General features: G+C 40.4%; 1 protein-coding gene across 4 annotated transcripts in view; it reads left to right on the plus strand.

Moving 5' to 3' along the window:
* The first annotated feature begins 266 nt into the window (after positions 1-266).
* The window catches only part of DCP1A (decapping mRNA 1A), a 33,501-nt gene continuing 14,362 nt past the window's right edge, over positions 267-19,405 (plus strand). For 2 of the 4 annotated variants that reach the window (XM_059480158.1, XM_059480160.1), the window contains exons 1-5: positions 2,093-2,240; positions 3,196-3,236; positions 5,031-5,158; positions 13,486-13,552; positions 17,935-18,073. In XM_059480158.1, coding sequence (XP_059336141.1) covers positions 2,106-2,240; positions 3,196-3,236; positions 5,031-5,158; positions 13,486-13,552; positions 17,935-18,073 — 510 coding nt within the window. In that variant the 5' untranslated portion in view covers positions 2,093-2,105. Of the gene's footprint in view, positions 420-1,606; positions 1,762-2,092; positions 2,241-3,195; positions 3,237-5,030; positions 5,159-13,485; positions 13,553-17,934; positions 18,074-19,405 lie in introns of those variants that run through there. The other 2 variants (XM_059480161.1, XM_059480162.1) reach the window with 2 other exon arrangements.

The following is a 19,405-nucleotide window of genomic DNA, read 5'->3' on the forward strand; positions in this document are numbered from 1 at the left end:
CTCACCCCACTCTTTTATAGCATCTTCTTCTCATTGCTTACAGCTGTGGCCTGTTAAAGTCAGGCCTGTTCCTAATCTTTGATAATTGGCCCAGCTGCAATTCCTTAAGGGTAAGATTATTTTCTACACTATCTTTATTTTCTTATATCCTATCCCCCTACAAGGCTGAGGACAGGCTGTGCATCCCTTCTGATATAAAATATTTTATTCCAATGCAACATTGGGGAAGACAGGCAAGGAGAATAAATTCACTGAAATGCAGAACTAGAATTAGCAAGTGCTGGAGGAAAACAATCCATAACCAGGAAGCACTGCTTCCCTTTCTTCCCTGCTGCTCCTTGGGACTCACTTTTAATGCAAGATTAAGCCAAGGAGCTTTCACAACTGAGATCTCACACAGCAGAAAACTTCCTTTGCCAGTAAGTTTTTAAATTGGAAAGTTACCTTTTATGTACAGTAATCTTGCAAAAAGGGGCACTTTCATGCAGACATTTAAGATGCTATTTAGAACCATTTTTTTAGAAAAGTTTTTTTCATTTTCTTTCTGAGTTCTTAGAATGTTCTTGCTCTGTAAAATAATTTTAAAACTTTAATTTCCTCTTATTGTCTTTCTGTAATATAAACTGTTAGACAATAATGAAACATTTTATATCAAAGTATTGCCTTTAAGAGAAAACACTACAGAACTAGGGAAAATCCAAAATTTATGGATTAGGCTCTTCTGTGGTGAAACCATTAGAGAGACGTGAACTATATATGGAGCTCTAACACATTCCATATGACTTTTGTTAAGGTTTTTACTGATGCCTATGCTCTGGGGTTCAAGGGTGAGTTACTGGGATGAAGTTTTCTCTCTAGATTACTTTTTTCCTAAGAAAAGCATTTTTACTTTACACTAGAACTGTTTGACACCAAAACAAGCACATTATTGTTCTGCCCCAAAAGCTTTACAGTTTAAAAAAAAAATGTATTAAACTGGAACTCGATATTTCCACTTCTTAACAGAAAGACTTTTTCTGGAATCACACAACTGCTGGGTCCTTGTTTATGGTTTGTGCATTAAATGTCAGCCATCATGGCAGAGGACTAACCTGTAAAGCTGTATTTAAATCAGAAGTTTGTCCACTTGCAACAAAGAACATCACCTGTGGTAAAACAGAGTATAGCACACATTCTTTACATTCTCAGGAGGGTCAGGAGTTTGCCACCAACAAGGTTTTGTTTAGAAACTTACAAACAAGGTTTTGTTTAGAAATTTACAAGGTTTTGATTTTTTCCTGTCAGATTGCACAAAACGCTACAAAGTACTTGAACTTGAGTGAACTTATCTTGGAAGTAATTAATGCCTTGGTTATGATGAATTATCTAAACTTTCCTGTTCCTAAAATCACTAGCAATTGACAAAGCTCAGTGCACTGCATGTTACTTTGTTCTCGTTTCAGCAAACGTAGACATGTACTACATAGCGCTCTACATATGCCAGTTTACTGTCCTGTGTACCTTTACTTTACCTGAGAAATGTATCTGTGGATGCTTACTATACCTGAAAGAAATATTTAATCCTCAAATTCTTCTAAAACATTGAAAATTCCATATCCCACTGCAGATTGTGAACTACTGACACACCAGCAAAAGACAGACACGGGAGCAAACAGCATCACCCTCCAAGTGCTGGGAGAGAATTCTGAGCCTGTGACCGAGCTCATCGCGCTTCCCAAGGCAGCCTGCAGCAAACCCCGGATTCTTTGGGTTACTTTTGGGGTAAATAAATATAACACCACGATGCGAGGGCCGGCCCTCAGCCCGGCCCACGCGCGGCGGCGGGGGCGCGGCCCTGCCCGAGGCCCACGGGCCCACGGCCCTGCAAACGCTCATTCACGGGAACTGCGAGGGGGGAGCGGGGACCCGGCAAAGGGCTGCGGTCTCGAGTTGAGAAGCGCGACCCGGGCAGGGCCCGAGAAGGGCCCGGCGGGGCGGGGCGTGGGCCCTGGCCGGTGGCGGAACTGCAGGCGCGGGCCGGGCGCTCCGGCCGGCGGCGGGGCCGGGCGTGCCGCTGCACCGGCGCGGCTGTTGCCGTTCCGCGGGCGGGGCTGCCCGGATCCAAGATGGAGGCGGCGGGCAGAGCGGGGCAGGAGATGAGCCTGGCGGCCCTGCGCCGGCACGACCCCTTCATCACCGGCATCGCCGACGTGACCGGCCAGGTCGCGCTCTACAGCTTCAGCCCCAAGGACAACGAGTGGGTGAGTCCGGCGGGGCGGGCCCGGCCGTGCCCGTGCCCCGGCAGCCGCCTGGCCCGGCGCGCCCGCACGGGGCCCGCGCGGGGCTGCACTCGCCCGGGGGGCGTTCGGGGTTTGGGCGCGTTCCCCCCGCTTGTGCTGGGGGAGAGCAGAGAGAAGGAGACGAGGAGAGGAAGCGAAAGGGAGAGCAGAGAAAGAGGAGGAGGAAGAGGGAGAGGAGGAAGAGGCAGAGGAGGAGGAGGAGAGAGAGGCGAGGCCGTGTGTGTGCTCGGGGAGGCGGCGCCGTTCCCCCTCGGACCGGGCTGGAGGGCGCTTTGACTGCTGGTGGCCATTGGCTTTTTCTCTTTTTAATCGTACTTTGTTGTTGTTGCTCGCGCCTGTTGCACAGAGCCCTAACTGGGGAAGAGGGAGATTTAAGAGATATGAGTGTTCGTCATTGCATTAAAGCACAGTTTGGCTCGACTGCCGGGTTCATCACGGAGCCATAAAAAGGGGAATACGGGGAACTGCACGGTGTCAGGGCAGCCCTGGAGCTGCAGCAGCTTCCCTCGCACACGCCGAGGGGAGGATTGCTCTGGGAGCTGGAGTCTGACACGGAGCCATGGCCACAGTCCTGCCCTGCCCTGCTGTTCTCCTTGGAGCTCAACTGGAACACAACCTCTGCCAGATTTGGAGCCTGCCCCGTCAGGCCCAGCAGGGCAAGGCTGTGGAACGCTCTGTGTGTATCACATCGACAAATAGAGAGAGTGAGCAAAGTATTTTGGCAGCGAGTTTAACTTCCTGATCTTTCTAATAAAAAAACCTAGTAGTTTCTGAGAACAGCAGAGCGTATTTTTAGACCTGTGATGTCAAATCTTATGGAAAGATAAGGATATTGTAATTCTCTCATTAAAGCATTGTCTAAAACCTACTTGTGTGAACAAGCTCATCCCTGAAGTGCTTTTGTTGTTTTTTGTAGGAGAAAACCGACATAGAAGGGACCTTATTTGTGTATAAAAGGTAAGAGGTGGTTTGGGTTGGTTTTTTTGGGGGAGAGGGGATATAGTGGGGGTCATGTTTGTTTTCTTTCCTTAAGAAAACAAACTCCAGATGGCTTCCTGCTGAGCTTTCATACTCATCATTTTTTGCTTGTCCAGCTGTTAACTGCTGTGTACTCACTCAAAAGAATAAATTCTGCACATGGGTGAATAACTCTGTCAAAAGCCCCTAAAAGTATTGCTGAGAAAGCATAAAACCTGAATGCCACATATGTACCCACATCAAAAACTGGTTTATTGAGCTTATTTTATTAATCCAGTAGCACTTGTTTAGTGCATTGAGTTTGTTAAGAGCCAAGTCTCCCTTTGTCTCCTGAAATCCATAAAGCTGATTATGAAAACAATAGAGATGAGAAATTAAATAATATGTTTTAATTTACTCCTGGAATATGGCATAAATTTTTGTAAATGGATGAAGTTGCCCAAAAAGTGGAGATTTTGTAGTGTCTGGTTTTGGGGGGCTAATTGATTTCCTGTCCAAACCATGGGAGAAATTTCCAGTTCTCTAGGACAAGTAAAAGGGGTGAGGAGGAGAACCCGTCCATAAAATCAATAATAAGTTCAAATAGACAAATAAAAAAAATCTAAATGAAATAACACTTTGTTGAAGGTAAAAAATATAAATAACGCAGACTTAAGCCATCCTGAAGCAAACTGTTACAGTTATTCATTACAATATTTTATCCTGGCACTATGTAGGGATTTGAGTAACCACTTCCTGCTACTTCAGCTCCCAGTTTGGAAATACTTAGTGTGAGAAAGTGAACCAAACTTAAAAAAAAAAAATCAAAGCAAAAACCAAAGCAAAAGCTTTCAGTGTCACTAGCTGATGATTCCAAACAAGTTCTCTGTGGTGCATTAAGAGATTCACTTGTGATGGTAATGGTTGTTTACCCTGTTTTTGGAAGCTCTTGACAGGTTGTAAATCATTACGTAAAAGTGGCCACATTGTTACAGAAATATTTATATTTACCAGGTAAGTGTGTCTGATTTTTAACCTGCCTTCATTGTGCTGCTGTTGTTGGTTATACACCAGTTTACAGGCACAGCTGAGTGGTGACAGAACATTCATGCAGCAAGAGAAAACACATCTAAAACTGTCTTGAACTTTCAGTGCTTGGTCAGTGTTCTCTGTTTCCACTTGGTGTCCAGAAAAAAATATAGATAAATAAAAATTGCTTCACTAAGCAGTACAATTCTGAGTAATTTACTTTCAGGACTCTGGGTTAAGTCCTTACTTCCGGAGTCTCCCTTTAGGAGGAAATTGCTGTTTATGGTTCCCCCTGTAAGTGTACTTTCCACTATTTAAGACAGGAGCTCTTTTTTATTGTCCTGTCTATTTGCAGTAAGGTAATGGTGCTGTGTAAGTGGTTTGGTTTTTCTCCTCTAATAAAAAAATTCCGAAATGCCTCAAAAGGATCTTATGTCAAGTATTGAATACATTTACATTTTAATGGTGGACCTGCCCTAGTTTTTTTGAATATATTTTTCAGAGGCATATCTTCGATTCAGCAGTTTAACAGTGTAGAACTGTAATGTTAATCCTAATCCTGCTTTGAGGTAAGTGTAGTTTGAAATTGAAATTAAGGCATGCCAAGAAATGGCATAGAAAAACAACTGCGAGAGCTGCAGGGCTGCTAAAGCTTCACATAATAAAGCAATGGAAATTTGAAGATTAATTCATAACTTGGTTTCAGAAAATTCCTTCTGTTGATGAAGATATTAATCCTTGGTTTTGTTTTAATTGACACAATAGGTCAGCTTCTCCTTATCATGGTTTTACGATAGTGAATCGACTGAATATGCACAACCTGGTTGAGCCAGTAAATAAAGATTTGGAGTTTCAGCTCCATGAACCTTTTCTGCTCTACAGAAATGCCAGCTGTGAGTATAACTTTCTCTAATCCAAATAAACTTCAGGTTCAGTTTTATAACCTAGATCACTTCTGATTACTGTGATGTCTGTTTCAAATACAATGTAATGAGGAGGGTTCCAGTGAAATATCTGATGATGTTTTCTGTCTATGATGCTAAATTTGCTTAAATTGCTGTTCTATTATATTATCATGACTGCCTGCTTTCAGTAAAAAGCAAATATACTACCAAAGTGCAATATTGCTTTGGTCTTTAATTAATGATTTGAAATATTTAGATTAAACTTACCTCCCTCCTCCATCAGCATGTCCCCTTGATGGGAACACTGCTTTGGCTGTGCTTTGGTGTACCTAATAGACCAGTCAAATGTTAATCCCTCTGGGATCTGTAAGAAGCGGGATAGCTTCTATCATGGTGGCAAAGAACAGCCTAAGGCAGATGATCTCCTCTGTTTCATAATCTTTGCAATCTTCCTTCCATAAGTGTCACAAAGAGGAAGAAGTCAAAACTGATCAGTAAGTTGAAAAGTCTGGGAGGTGAGGGAAGTGACTGGCAACAGACTGGGAGAAGTACTGTGTTGAGTTGGGTGTTTAAGCAGATTGCTTGGTTTGCAAAGAAGGGGAGCTGTAGATGGAGGCAGCAGGGATAAGATGGACTTTAAGGTGTCAGGAAAGAATTGCAGCTCTGAGGTTGGTGACTTAAAGGAAGCAAGAATTTGATTCATTTGTTGGGACTGCTGATGGTATAAGGAAGCAGGAGCTGCTGTGGAATCACCATGGTGTGTGACAGTGACTAGAGGATCATTGGATCATCCAGGGAAGGAATCACAGGATCATTTAGGTTGGAAAATACCTTTAAAATCTTCACACCAAACCATTAACCCAGCACTGCACTGTCCACCATTAACCCACATCCCTCAGTGCCACATCTACACATCCTTTAAATATCTCCAGGGATGGTGGCTCCACCACTGCCCTGGGCACTGTTCCAGGGCTTGACAACCCCTTCCATGAAGAAACTTTTCCTAATACCCAATCTAAACCTCCAGTGGCACAAATTGAGGCCATATACTCTTGTCCCCTTACTTCTTATTTGGGAGAAGAGACCAAGCAGCACCTTGCTACAAGCTCCTTTCAGGTGTCTGTAATCAGAGAAGGTACAGGCTGTGTGTGAGTTCATTAGAAACCCCTGAAGCCAATTGTTTTCCTTGATAAAAGCTCTCCTTTTCCTGTGGGACATAAGTGTGTAAGATCTGTGGGAGGCTCATGGGTTCAGGATAGAGGTGACATAGCATAGTACAAGGAAGGGAAGAAATCATACAAAGGTCAGCAAGGAAGAAATTACAGCCTGGGTGTGGGAATTGCATTCTGAAGTAATCAGGAGTATTTTTTTCCTCTTATTTCTTTGCCATTGACATTTTAAAAGACTTTGGTCAGAAACTCTCCTTTCTTTCATTACCCCATCCTGTCTCCAGTGATTGCAGATGGAAGATGTCCAGTGCAGTTAGTATGTCATGAGTTATTTTCTCAGGTGCCACAAATAAACTGCAGATGAGTTTTCCTGCTCTCTGAGTGTGTTCACTTTGTTCAAATACAAGCTTAAAAGCATTGAAAATGCCATCTAAGCTTTTTATTCCTTATAACTTCCACATCACTTACTCCCTTACATTTTGCATTAAGCTATTTTGTTTTGGATTATTTTCCTTACATAAGGTTTTCTAAATTTTCTGTCCTCTGAAAGAGTTGGAAAACAAATTATATGGTTGAATTGTGTTAAAGCTGTTTGCCTCCATTTGCACAGTATTTGTGAATTTGCAGGCAAATTTGGATTTGCAGACAGATTTCAACACGTGTGTGTTTTGTTTGTCTGGGTGGATCAGGGGATTCTTGTCCAAGTGCTCTTCATGCAGAAGGAACTCCACTTCCACTCATTGCCTGCTGGCTTGAAAAACCTTTGTATTTTTGGAACTAATTCAAATCAGAGGTTTAAGCCAGTGGTTACTATAATGTGTGTTTCCAAGGACTTAATGTCATGTGTCTCTAATGGCTTAAGGTGAAGTTCTTCTGAGAACTCTTCATGACTGAAAGAGGATGGGCTGCTAGTTTGTGTAAGGAGCACCTTCCTCTTACACAACCCTGTGTCTTGTAGAGTGGCTTTTACTGTGTCCTTGAAGAAATCTCCTGTCATCATTAGAAACCCTCTATGAGTGAGGCTGATTCTGTTTCCTTAGTTTACAAATGGGTGATGGCTGAGACTATCCAGTAAAAACCTAAAATCATGCTAATAGTGCTGTTTGTCAGAGACAAATAGGTACTTTGTGCCTCTGTAGTTACATTGTAACAGGATCAGTAACAAATAGAGATTTGTGCTTCACCAGGGCATGGCAGAAAAGTAGAAAATGATCAAAGCAAAATTATGTCACCATGCATTTGGGGAAGATTCCATGTCAACAATATTTGTATTCAATGTGGTACTACTGTTCTACAAACTTCATGTTCTCACTTTGTTCTGGGGTTCTGTCTTGACTTAAAATGAGGCCAAGTCTGTTCTGTGCAGCAGATCAGACCTCTGGCATTTCTGTCTTCAGCAGCACAGGAGCTGTTCTGGGACAGTGAGTAACCTGCTCCAAGCTGCTAATGACTTATGGGAGGAACTTTGCAAGCACTCTACAAACATTAGTTTTTGCTTGGCTGGAGGCTGTAAGAATGATTTGCCTGTCATACTAGATCATAATATTTTGGTGGGGTTTTACTGTTCTTTTGTAGTTTGATTTCTTCAAACACACCATACAAAGGAATTGTTGGTTTGCTGCATATCAGAAGTTACGTTGTTAAGCTGTAGATGTGAGATATTTTATGCAATTGCACAGAAGCATTTTCATACTCTCAGACCAAGACTGGGTAATGGTCATTTTATTCTTATGGGAAATTACTGATTTTCACAGCTCTTGAGGGGAATCCTCCCATTTTTGGCAGGGTGAGGGATGAAGGAAAAATCCATGGGCATTTTGGAAGGAGGGCAGATACCTTTCTTATATCTGCCTTTTGCTGTTCTCTGAGCACAATGGAAGACATTTGGATCAGTTTGTTATTATTCTGTGAGGTTCCCCCCATCCCAATCCTACCTTTTTCATATTTCAGCTTTTAATGGGGAAATCTTTCCTCACTCCAGAATTTTGGCTACATAATGTGGTTCCAACCCCAAAAGAATACCAAATACAAAAAGTTGGATATAATGCTGCCTCAAGACTTACTCCATTTATTTTGTTGGGCATAAGACCCTAAAACAAAGATGATAACAATGTGACTAAGAAACTGTGAGACTTTATACCACTTGCAGTAAATATAACAGTGAAAACAAGAATGCCTTTTTTCTAAAGAACTAAGGAAAGCAAATATCACCAAACATAAACAGATAAGAAATTATCAAATTGAAAAGACATTGTTTGACTTACTGTAACGTATTTTTAAATTAGAATTACTCTTAAAAGGTAAAAATTTTGAGATTATACTCCATACATAATTGTGCCATATATTATTTCTTAGTCTGGAATAGGTATTGCTGGGTATATTTGATCCTTGTTGAACTCTCCCTCTGGACACATGCACATTCTTTAGAGAACTCAGATTATTTGCTCATTAAATACTGAATACCATTGATTTTTTTTTTTTAATAAACCTAAACTTGTTTTCTCTTGTCTGTGTTTTGTGGAAAGCATATTAAACTCTATTTTAAAAAATGCATACAGTTCAGCCAGTAACTGTAATAACAGTCTAGTCTGAAGTTCAGTACTTCCTTTCAATCTGTAATGTGAGAATCTGCAGCTGTTGGTTAATAGTTTGCTTAATAATTAAGGAAAATTAGTCCAAGTTTTAAGCACTATTGAACTTACCTCCTAAAGTCTGCAGGAAAGATTCTCCTGAGCCTTTCTCATTTATAACTTTTCCCTTGTATCGGTGGTGTTGCTCTTGATAAAAAGGGTTTTTAATCCAAGCCAGTTCACCAGACAGGCTGATTTCCATGGTGCGCAAAAGACAGATGTTTAGCATAAACGTTGGGCATTAAAATAAATGGTCCTTGTTTGGTGTGGGGTTTTTGTGGTGTTTTTTTCCTTGCTTCTTATTCCTGTCCAAGGGAAGAGTTAGTAATAGAAAAATAAAGGATTTTGGAGAGGTTTATACGTATAAGTGGAAAACTCAGTTACAAAGTGCTGTCTTCTGGTCTTGTTGTATTATTGATGAAAACAACTTGTATCCTGAACAGCAAAAGAGAAATGAGTTGCATTAGAAGTGTTTCAAAGAGCTCCTGACTGGTTTCAAAGCTGTAAGGAAAGTCTCTTATCACACATGTTCCATTAAGTGTAACATATCTGTGATTGCTGAGGCTGCCTGGCTCTCCAGCAAGCACATTAACCCAGTGGTTTGGTCTGAGATAAGAAAGGAGCCTTTTCTTCATATCTTCATAGCAGAAGAAGCAATGCAAGCTGGGGGAGGGGGGGAATGATTGAAAACTGTGGAGACATTCTAAAAATACATTGTTTGACCTGAAAGACAGCACTCTAACTGCAAGAGGTTTTCTTCTGTGGTTCAGCTTGCAAAGAAGCAATCCCTCTCCCTCCATATAATACTGTTGTGGCAGTTAAAGTGTTCCTGAGTTTGGGTGCTGCTTGGCACCTGCTGAATTACTCCATGCTCCTGCTTCTGGGATATTGCTTTGTGATATATTTGTGAAATGCCTTTAGGTATTGAAAACAGCAAAGGGAGAAACTTCTCCCATTGATTCTAATGGTTTGTAAGTCTATGTGGCAGGCTAATACCTACATGTAGGAAATATATATAAAGAATGTCAGTGATACAGAGCTGACTGACTGAGGAGAGGTGGCATTTCAGCTGACATTGCTACTAGAGGAAGTACAAGCTTTAAGAGAGAGAGCTTTATGTCATTTTGCCTCAAACTCTATTTGAGGTGTAAAATGATCATATATGTGCTTTTCTTTATGGAAGTGAGATGGGGTTGTTTTCCATGGTTACATTATAGGAAGGGTTTCAAAATACAAGTACTTTTCTTTCAAGAGTTTGAAAAACTCCACTTCCAGTTGTTCTCCTTCACTGTATGACAACATCAAAACTGGACCTGTAAAATGAAACTTTTCTCTCTCTTCTACCAGCTCTTCCAGATAGTTAATGGAAGTTTTAAACAAATCATCTCTTTGAATGAGTTGAGGATGTATTTGTACAAATGGCTAAACTGCCTGGGGGAAGGGAGTGACAGTGTCTGGAATTACTGAAACTGGCAGTGCTGATGAGTCCATGTGCACTTCCTCTGGCACACAGTTCCATTCTAAGCTTTCCCTTCCTGTGTGTCCCAAGCTTCTTGTTTGTGCAGTCTCATGCTCCAATGGCCTTTTGTGAAGCTGATGCAGAAATGGGATCAAGGATCTGGTCTGGACTGGAATGTACCCAGCTGGCATGAGGGAGGGGGGCCCCTTGGGGTACAATGGGTTAACAAAGTTGTGGGAATGTGAGGGTGAGGACACTGCCTCTTGCTGCTTACTTAAAATGAGAGCTGAAGTGAAACTACAATTTGGGGATGCAGCTTCGTTTTATGTTGGCAAGGATGAGGCTTCTGTCTTGCAGTGGCACTTGGCTATTCCCACACTTAATCCAGATTATAGAAGAGCCCAAGACCTTCCTTTTGGTATTATTCAGTTGGTAGGCTTGAGCAGGAAGTCTTCCATAATCCTTCTGTTCTCTCAAAACCTCTTTGGTTTCCCATTTCAGTTTTAATCAGGTTTTAAGGATTGATGCAGACAAGTTTGGAGGGAAGTTGAGTGTTATATATTTAAATAAATATTTATGGGTCAGTGTCTCGGACAAAAATTACATATGTCAGAGAAGAACACTGATTACGACAATGGATGACTTCTTTTAGTTTTATGAAACCTGATTTGTCTGGAGTATGGGTTACTCATTACTCCAGGGGTGTCAAAATGCAGTGTGAATCCTACTGAAAGAATTGCTGCTGATGATTACAAACTACTGTTACTTGATTGCTAAAGATGCCACCCAGCATTCATTGTAGAAAAGCTGGATGGAAAAATTCAGTGGCTTCTGTTGGATGAAACTCTTGCAAGAACTGCGGTAGAAAGGTACCATCAGACATAGGAATATTCAGCTAATATTTATGCTGAGTATAGCAAAAAATCACATATTTAAAAGGAGCTGGTGAGAGCAAAGTCTGTCTTTGCTATAAGGATGTTCTTTATTGAAGTTACATGCACGGAAGGAAGTGTATAGGCAAATATATATTAAATAGTAATAGTAATGCTGTTGGGTGGGACACACAATTCTGGGGAAGGGAGCTGAACTGGCAGTACAGGAGGGCACTTGGAAAAAGGAAGATAAGCATTCCAGCCTGTGGACTGTACCTGCATTAATGCCCAAGTTGTAATCTGCTGTGCATCTTCGTCATATTGTGTAAAATTGTTTTGCAGTGACTCCCTGTGATTGCTTGCCAGCAGTACAAAGTGGAAAAAAGCCTCATATTCTACACCAAACAGAGATTTGGATCTACTTGTGGTCTTGTCTAGGCGTGTTTCTGGCAGAATTGAGTGTGACTTTTATAATTTTTCCTATTTAAATATTATTATAAGTTCCATATCTTCATTTCTTAAGCAAGTATGCTTTTGAAGCAGCTTTCTCCTCTTGGCAGTTTGTCTGGTAATGAAGTCTTTTCTTTAGTGTTAAAGTATGAGCTACTTCTTTAGTCATGTAGCAACCTGGAAACTTTGTAGGTTTCTATGCAACAGAAATCCAGTTGTATTAAACTGCAAAGTTTAATAGAAGCATTTCATGAGCATTGGCTACATGTGTGAAATGCTTTTTATTGGTTTATGTCTTTTGTGCATTGATTTCTTTGTTTATTACTCAAGAAGCTTTGTTATCTATTACTTAAGCTGGAACCTCTAAAGATATAAACACCCAAATTAATACAGCTGGTATTTAATGAAAGAAAGAAAAGTCAAGAACTTTTGTCCTAGGATGTTCTTCTAGAAATGAGATGTCTACCTGACTTCTTGAGGATTTTGGCACAACAGAGTACACCTGGAATAAGTTGAAGGGCCAGAAGAAGTTTGGTAAATAATTGCCCTCTTTGCCATGACTTGACATTAGTTTGGGTGGGCTTTGCTTGAGCTTTTTGAGTATCTCGTGGAGGGAAAAAAAGTGAGTAAAGAAAGAAAAAGGATTGCACTGCGAAATAAAAATCTACCTCTAATGGGAAATGGTTGTGTAAATTTTTTTTAGCAGTCCTTTCCTTCACTTTAAGTGTATTTATAATCTGTGATTTCATCTACATAAAATCATTGACATGAACTGCAAGTATGAGTTTTAAAAGGCTTGAAAGCATTTTTTCAGAAATTCAAATACTTTAATGGTACCATGTGTAAAGTGTCCAATTGCCTTTGATGTTGTAGCACTTTATGCATTGACAAACTTCATAGGTGAACTAAGATTTAAAGTAACCTGCATTGTGGGCTGGATTCAATACAATTCTGAAAAGAGTTGTGGAGCTTTGTGGCTTTGGTGCAGCAGGAGCAGTGGAGCTGCTGTGTGGGGAAAGGCCCTTGGGAGGATTGCTGGGGAAGGAGCAGCTCGTGGCACTCCTCGAGTTTCTCCCTTGAATGGAGGCTCAGTGGTCAAGCTCCAGCTCTGCAAACTTTCAATGGAATTTTACTTATTCTGAAACCAGAATGAGGCTGTCTTGCTGAGCTGGAGCCCTTTTGCTCTCATTGCTTTGTCCTGGATACCTTCAAAGAGCAGAGGTCCCTATCATTGTAGTTTTAAGCTGTTCCATGAATGTGGCTATGTGATGGGAGCTGCTTCCTCCTGGAGAGGCAACTTTCCAGAGAGGCTCTGACTGAACTGTCATGCTATAATTCAAATGTTAATGTTGGTCTTTGAATTTGACACATTTAAAAATCAGTGTTTTTTTTTTTTTTTAATGGATATTCCTTGGCCTAGCTTAAATGATAAAGTCAATTCAAAAGAGGAGGTTGCAACTGTAGTGAGAAGGCACCTGCTGGTTAAAACATTTTCCTGTCACTTTTATTTACAAACAGTATCAAGATTCTATAGTTCTTCCATTCAATCTGACTGAAGCTGTACTTATGTTTGCACATGTTTCTGATTACTTTATAAATAGTAGGTGATGACACAGTATTTCAATGGAAACTGATGGAAATTTGTATGTTGCAGATCTAATGGACTCCTGTTTTTTTCTATTGATTTAATTACTTTTTTTTGTCTTATACTTGCTTTCTTTTTCTTGTTTTCTAGTGTCAATTTACAGTATTTGGTTTTATGACAAGAATGACTGTCATCGAATAGCAAAGCTCATGGCTAAGTAAGTACTGGGGCCTTCTAGAGATTATTCAATGTGTCTGCTTTTTTCCTCACTCTCCTAAAAATGGAGGAATACAATATTCTTGCTAATAGAAGTTTTTTTTAACTAATGAAAATTACAGATTTGTTTTTTAAAAAACCTGCAGCATTAATATTTTCAATTGAGTGATTAAAAAAATGAGTGGAAAAGTTAGTTGGCATTCTCCAAAGAAAGCAACTATGTGCACTGTGAGCTATTTTATATTCTGTTTTGTATAGGGGTGCTGGTAAAAGATTTTCTGATGCAAAGAGTGTAATTAAATAAACGATGGTTGGGGGTTTTTGCTTGTTTTGTGGAGAGCTGTTTTTTTCTTGGAGTTTGTGGTTTGTTTGGGTTTTATAAGATTTAGCTGTTATTCTTGACTGAAGTGAAGAGACAAAAAACTAGTAGGAGAACTAGGTAGAATTTTCTAGAATTGTAGTGGGTTCAGGAGTGCAAGCAAAACTGTGAAATAATAAGGGCTTGGTGTTGCTAATTTCTGGATTTGGGATAGTTACTCTTGCTAAAATGCAGATTGTAGGTGTACTACCCAGGGTATCTTCTCATCCCTCATTCTCAGCTTTGCTCCTCTTTGCTATCACACTGCTTTCCTGAAGCCTCTTATCTCTTGCATGCCTTCAGCAGCATGTCAGGGCTTGCCAGTCAGGCTGTCCTGAAAACTTGCATAATTTAATTACATGGAAATATATAATATCTAATAAAACTAGTCACAGTGTAGATATTTTAAGCTGAATTCTAATTTCTTAGTGTAGGGGGTTTGGTGTGGGTTATTTTGGCTTTTTTTTTAGTTATTATTATGTTCACACAGAAGCAGTGAAAGAAAACACAAATGACAGACATTAGTATCAAGATATCTTTCTAAGTTATTTTTCTTTTTTCTCATCCTTATAACCCCATTTGCCACTTTGATTTTTTTCTTCCTAGTTATGTTGGACTTCTTATTGTTATTTGGTTTGTCTGTATCTAAGGATTAGTGGGAAACAATTGTGTGAAACTGACTCTTGGATGTTGTTACCAAAACAAATAACAAAACATCTACTGCCTCTCCTCTTTATAAACAGAGCATCAGAAGGACATGGCTTTCTCTTCTAATCTAAACCCATTAGTTAATGTTTGAATTGTGAGAGAGAGCTGGACCTGTCAAACTCTACCATATTCACAGCTGCAGTGCAGATCTAACTTCAGATAGCAAACCTTGAGTCCATTTGAGCTGCTCTGGTCACTGTAGCATAAGTGATAGGATACAAATGATAATTCAGAAGTCTTAAAAAGTGGGATCAGGTAACAGACCAGTCTGGCCATGGCACAGCAGTCCATAAAGCACATTTACCCCTTTGGCTGGATTGCAATATTTACATTTTCTTCCAAGAGTATTAATTTTGTTCTGTAGTTTTTTGTCTTTGGGATGGAAATTTGGATTTGCACCCTATTCTTAAGGTGGAGTTTTTCTTAATCACTGATAGGAAAGAGTGCTGCCTTTGTAATACTTCAGCAGTTCCAAAACATAACCATAAAAGGTTTCAAGGAGATTTGCATTCTCTTCCCTGCATTTAACTTGACCTTATTGTGCCAGACTGAGTTAACAAGATTGCAGGCCATCCATTTGTATTTTGGTGGCTTATCTTTGAAAAGAAAAGTAAATTAGGCTTTGTAATCACAGACTTCACTTCTCACATTCTCTCCCTCCCCCTGCCCTTCTGTGAGGTTGTGCCAGGTATATTTTCAATGCTGCAACTCCAGATATTCTTCAACAAACTGTCACAGCAGCTACTGTGTCCCTGAAGGAATGTGTGCCTCTTCCACTATCTGATATAATGGAAAGAAACAGCAGGCCTTGCTTAAAAGATTTAATCCTGGATTGCACACAGAGCATGTTCAGTGTACAGATTTGCAGCAGTTGACTTTTTTGCCTCCAGGAAGGGTATTTAGGTATTTGATTTACAGATTTTTTTTTTTTTTTTAGGAATTCTAGAATTTTCTGAAATGAAAACATTTCATGGGAGTCAAACTCCTGATTTGAGAAAAAATTAATTTGTGTCAAGTTAAGATGATTGATTGAGGGATGGCGTTTCTAGAAGGAGTAGGGCAGAAACTGCACGGCTTCAAATATTTGAGAAAACTATTGCATTCTGACATGTAAGTTTGTATGGGGGGGTTATTTTCAATTTAGTTTATAAGCTTGTTTTACCTTGTTTCAATAGTCAGACCCAAATTGGCTTCTGAGACAGAGGAAGCAGACTAGAATTGGGAAAGAATTTCAGATTTCTGGGGATACAGTTTCACATTATATTCCATCATCACCATTGAAATGTGGTGCACAAGACAGAAGATGGAGTTTAAGCTATTGGACAATTACCTAGATGAGAAGAGAATTTGTTATTCTTCAAAAAGAAAGTAAACTTTAAACTTTAAAAAGGTAACAAACACTTCATAATGAACAAGAGAAAAATATTATGAACTGTTTTTCAGACATTTTTATGAAACATTTCTGTGAAATGCCTGCACACCTTGAAGGTGTTTTGCTGTGAGTTCAATGAGTACTGGTTTCAGGGGAGGATGTTTTACTGAAACCTTCTGGGCCAACTAATTAAGGCAAAAGGAAAGTCTCAAGAGTGAAGTGTTTGCTGTGCCTGCCAGGCACCTTGTGTGATTTCACTTTGCCCAGAATCTTCCCTTTAACTGAAGTGTTTCTTTTTTCTTATACAATTATGCTGGCAGTTTACATCTCAGCAAAGCATTCTGAATCTCTTACCTTGCTCTTTCTCATCATTAGTTTTGGAGTTGAGTTTAGAGAGGTCCTAAGCCAGGACTGGGTGACCACGTGAGGTGCTAGAACAAAATGTTCTCTCAGGGAGTCACCATAGAAACACTTGTGGAGTATTGAGCTGCCTCATCCAAACGAGCACATGCTGCAGTTCTCAGAAATTATCAGGGTTACATTGGCCTCCCTATTGTGAGTTACCTTGCCAGGTGACTGCTGCTTACAGAGGAGGCTGGAAGTAATCAGGAGCTGGTTAAATAACCAGCTTGTATGATGAAAAATTGTGAAAGCAACATTGAATTGTTAAAAGCCAAATCTAACCCTTTTTAAGCTAAACTCTAGTGATGTAAAGAAGCTTGGTAGCTAGAAAACTGGGAAGAAACTTTCAAAACTCAAACTGTTTTTTCCTCAGAAATGTAAATGTAGAGGTACATATAAATAATTACAGCCTATAAAATCTAGATTTTCTCCTGAATCCTAACTGACCCAAAGAAACTGGAGGCTGGGATGATTGACACTTTCTGTGATTGTTGTGATGGCACCTCTTGGCTCCCCCCTCAGCCATCAGTTCCACAGCATGAGAGTTCCCAAGTGACATGCCAGCTCCAGAGCTCTGCCCTGTTTACAGTGCTTGTTTTTTCTTAACATATTTGATTAATGCAGGCTTAAAAAAGAAGGGATTACAGGCTGGTGTGTGTTTATTTCAAGAGGATAAGCTTCAGCGCACTGCACAGCCATGTATGTCTTGTGAACTGCATATGGATTAGGAGTAGATGCTGTTTTTATTTTTATTAATGAAATGAGCAGGTGCACCTCACCTTCTTGCATCTCTGACCTGTCCTTCAGATGGAAGGTTCTGGATACTTGAGGCAGGCAGGGGTGGAGTAGAAGTGGTGAATGAACCATAGGCACCAGGGGCCAGAGGTAATGCAGGTAATTGGAATGACTGCAGGGCAGCTTGAAGAAGAAATGGTTTGCTGTTCTTTCCAGAGCCTTAGGTGGGGGTGTGAGGGGTGACTTGCTCTAAGTCTTCTTGCAGACTGACTCCAGAGACATCTGGTGTGAGCCAGCTCTCTTCTTTCCTATTGTCTCTGTTGCATAATGGTAGACCTCATCCTAAATTAGAACTATCTGGTAATAGATTTTGTTGAGTGACATGGCTTGACTTGGCTAAATATGGAGAAATGCATGTTAGGAAGCAAAGAGTAAAACTTGTATCTTGGTGTATGGTGTAAAACATGTGCTTTTTGTGTATCACATGCCTGGATGTCCACATATTTCATTGTAACAATGTCTAAACATGAGAGTTTTATAGGAGTAGTGTTTGCTGTAGGCAAACTTTGAGAGAGACAGACCAGTGCTCTGTGAATGGGAGATAAATCGTGCAGACCATTTGGCAATTTGTCTTGTTTGAACCTTGTAGCAAATGAAAACTTGTGTAACTTTGGTCAGCTATGTGTTAGGCTTTTATTCAGGCAGAAAAATGGGTTAATGTACTGGGAGTACTTTTTTCTTTACTGCTTTTTGCAAGATGTTAACTCTAGTTAAATTTTTAAATCCTGTTTCTCCTTTCCTTTTACAGAGTGGTTGAACAAGAAGCTCAGAGGTCGCAGCAAGTTTCTCAGGACAGAAAAAGTCCCAGCAGAACCAATGGCTGCAATGAAAACAGGCCCATTGACATCCTAGAGATGCTTAGTAAAGCCAAGGATGAGTATGAACGAGTAAGTAAATGTCTCTTTTCTGGAAACCAGTTTTTAGCACATCAGCTGTGCTTTGTTTCAAGGATGGGCAGTGTGCAATAATTCCAGCAGCCTTGTTTTCAGAGTGCTGTGTTGCTCCCTCCCTCAGGAGCACTGTACTAGGAAACATTCTGTGATTTCAGACAAGATGGATTGAATCCCCATCATGTGGTCCAACTAGAAGTGTAGCAGGGTGGACCCATTTTATAATGATTTCTCCTGCTGTGAGAAAATCTTGTCTCTGGGAATAGCAAATAAAAATTGTACCAAACAGCATCTGTCTCTTAGTCTCAAAAGATGAACTGTGGTGTTAGAGACTGAGGCATTCAGTTTGTAGACCTTATGAAGCATATTTCTTATTAGCTGTAGACTAAGTGTAACAATACTGTTCCTTTGTCTTTTTGTTCTCCAGTTTATTTCTTGTGTCCTGTCTACTGTTTCTCCCTTTAATAAAATAATTCATCTCAGAAGGAAAAGCCTGTTAACCTTTGCCAGTGCTAAATCCACAAGATTACATAATGAGGAATGTTACTTCTCTTAAGAAAGAATTACTTTATATAGTCATGAGGACCAAATTCATACATGCAGGGTGAATATAAAGGTAATGTGTGGGAGATCCAAAAATGGAAGCAGAGATTCTGAACACGCCTCTTCCCAGAGTAATAACACAGGAATGTGCCATAGTAAAGCAATGTGTGAGTATTGCATTGCAGAGCCATGGTGTGGCTTCTGTGCCTGTGCTGCTGGGAGAAGAGGGAGCACATTTGTACAGTGCTTGATTCCTTGCAGGAGTTGCTTGTGCTGCAGAGCTCCTTTGAGTACTTGAAATTGAGTCTTTGTGAGATTCTGAATGGTTACAATACAGTGTGGGATGAGAAGAGAGCAAGCATGTGGATTAAACCTTGTATGAGCCATCTTAGCCTGTCACTGTGTGAGGTACATTGAGGTCAGGGCAATGTGATAAACAACACAGTATCTTTGACCCAGGCTAGATACTCATCTCTGGAAATCACTCCTATGTTCTTTTAATGCTTTAAAATAGAGATGAAAACAAGATTAATAGCCAGTGTGTGTCAGTGCTGTTTGGGGAGAAGGTGTCTCTGGATGAAGGCCAGCATTGTGCAGGTAGCAGCTTTTGTGAGATCACAGAAGGAAACATCACATTATGGTTCATCTTTCAGTGCTGTATCAATCTAGACAGATTTGAAGAAATTGAGGTCTTTTTGAAAAGGGGAAAAGCCCATACCACAGGAATGCACCACTGCCCTCCTGGGTGTGGTGGGGCTTTTCTCCCTCTCTGTCCATGCAGTATTG

The sequence above is a fragment of the Ammospiza nelsoni genome, chromosome 11, assembly GCF_027579445.1.
Source record: "Ammospiza nelsoni isolate bAmmNel1 chromosome 11, bAmmNel1.pri, whole genome shotgun sequence".
Classification (NCBI taxonomy): domain Eukaryota; kingdom Metazoa; phylum Chordata; class Aves; order Passeriformes; family Passerellidae; genus Ammospiza; species Ammospiza nelsoni.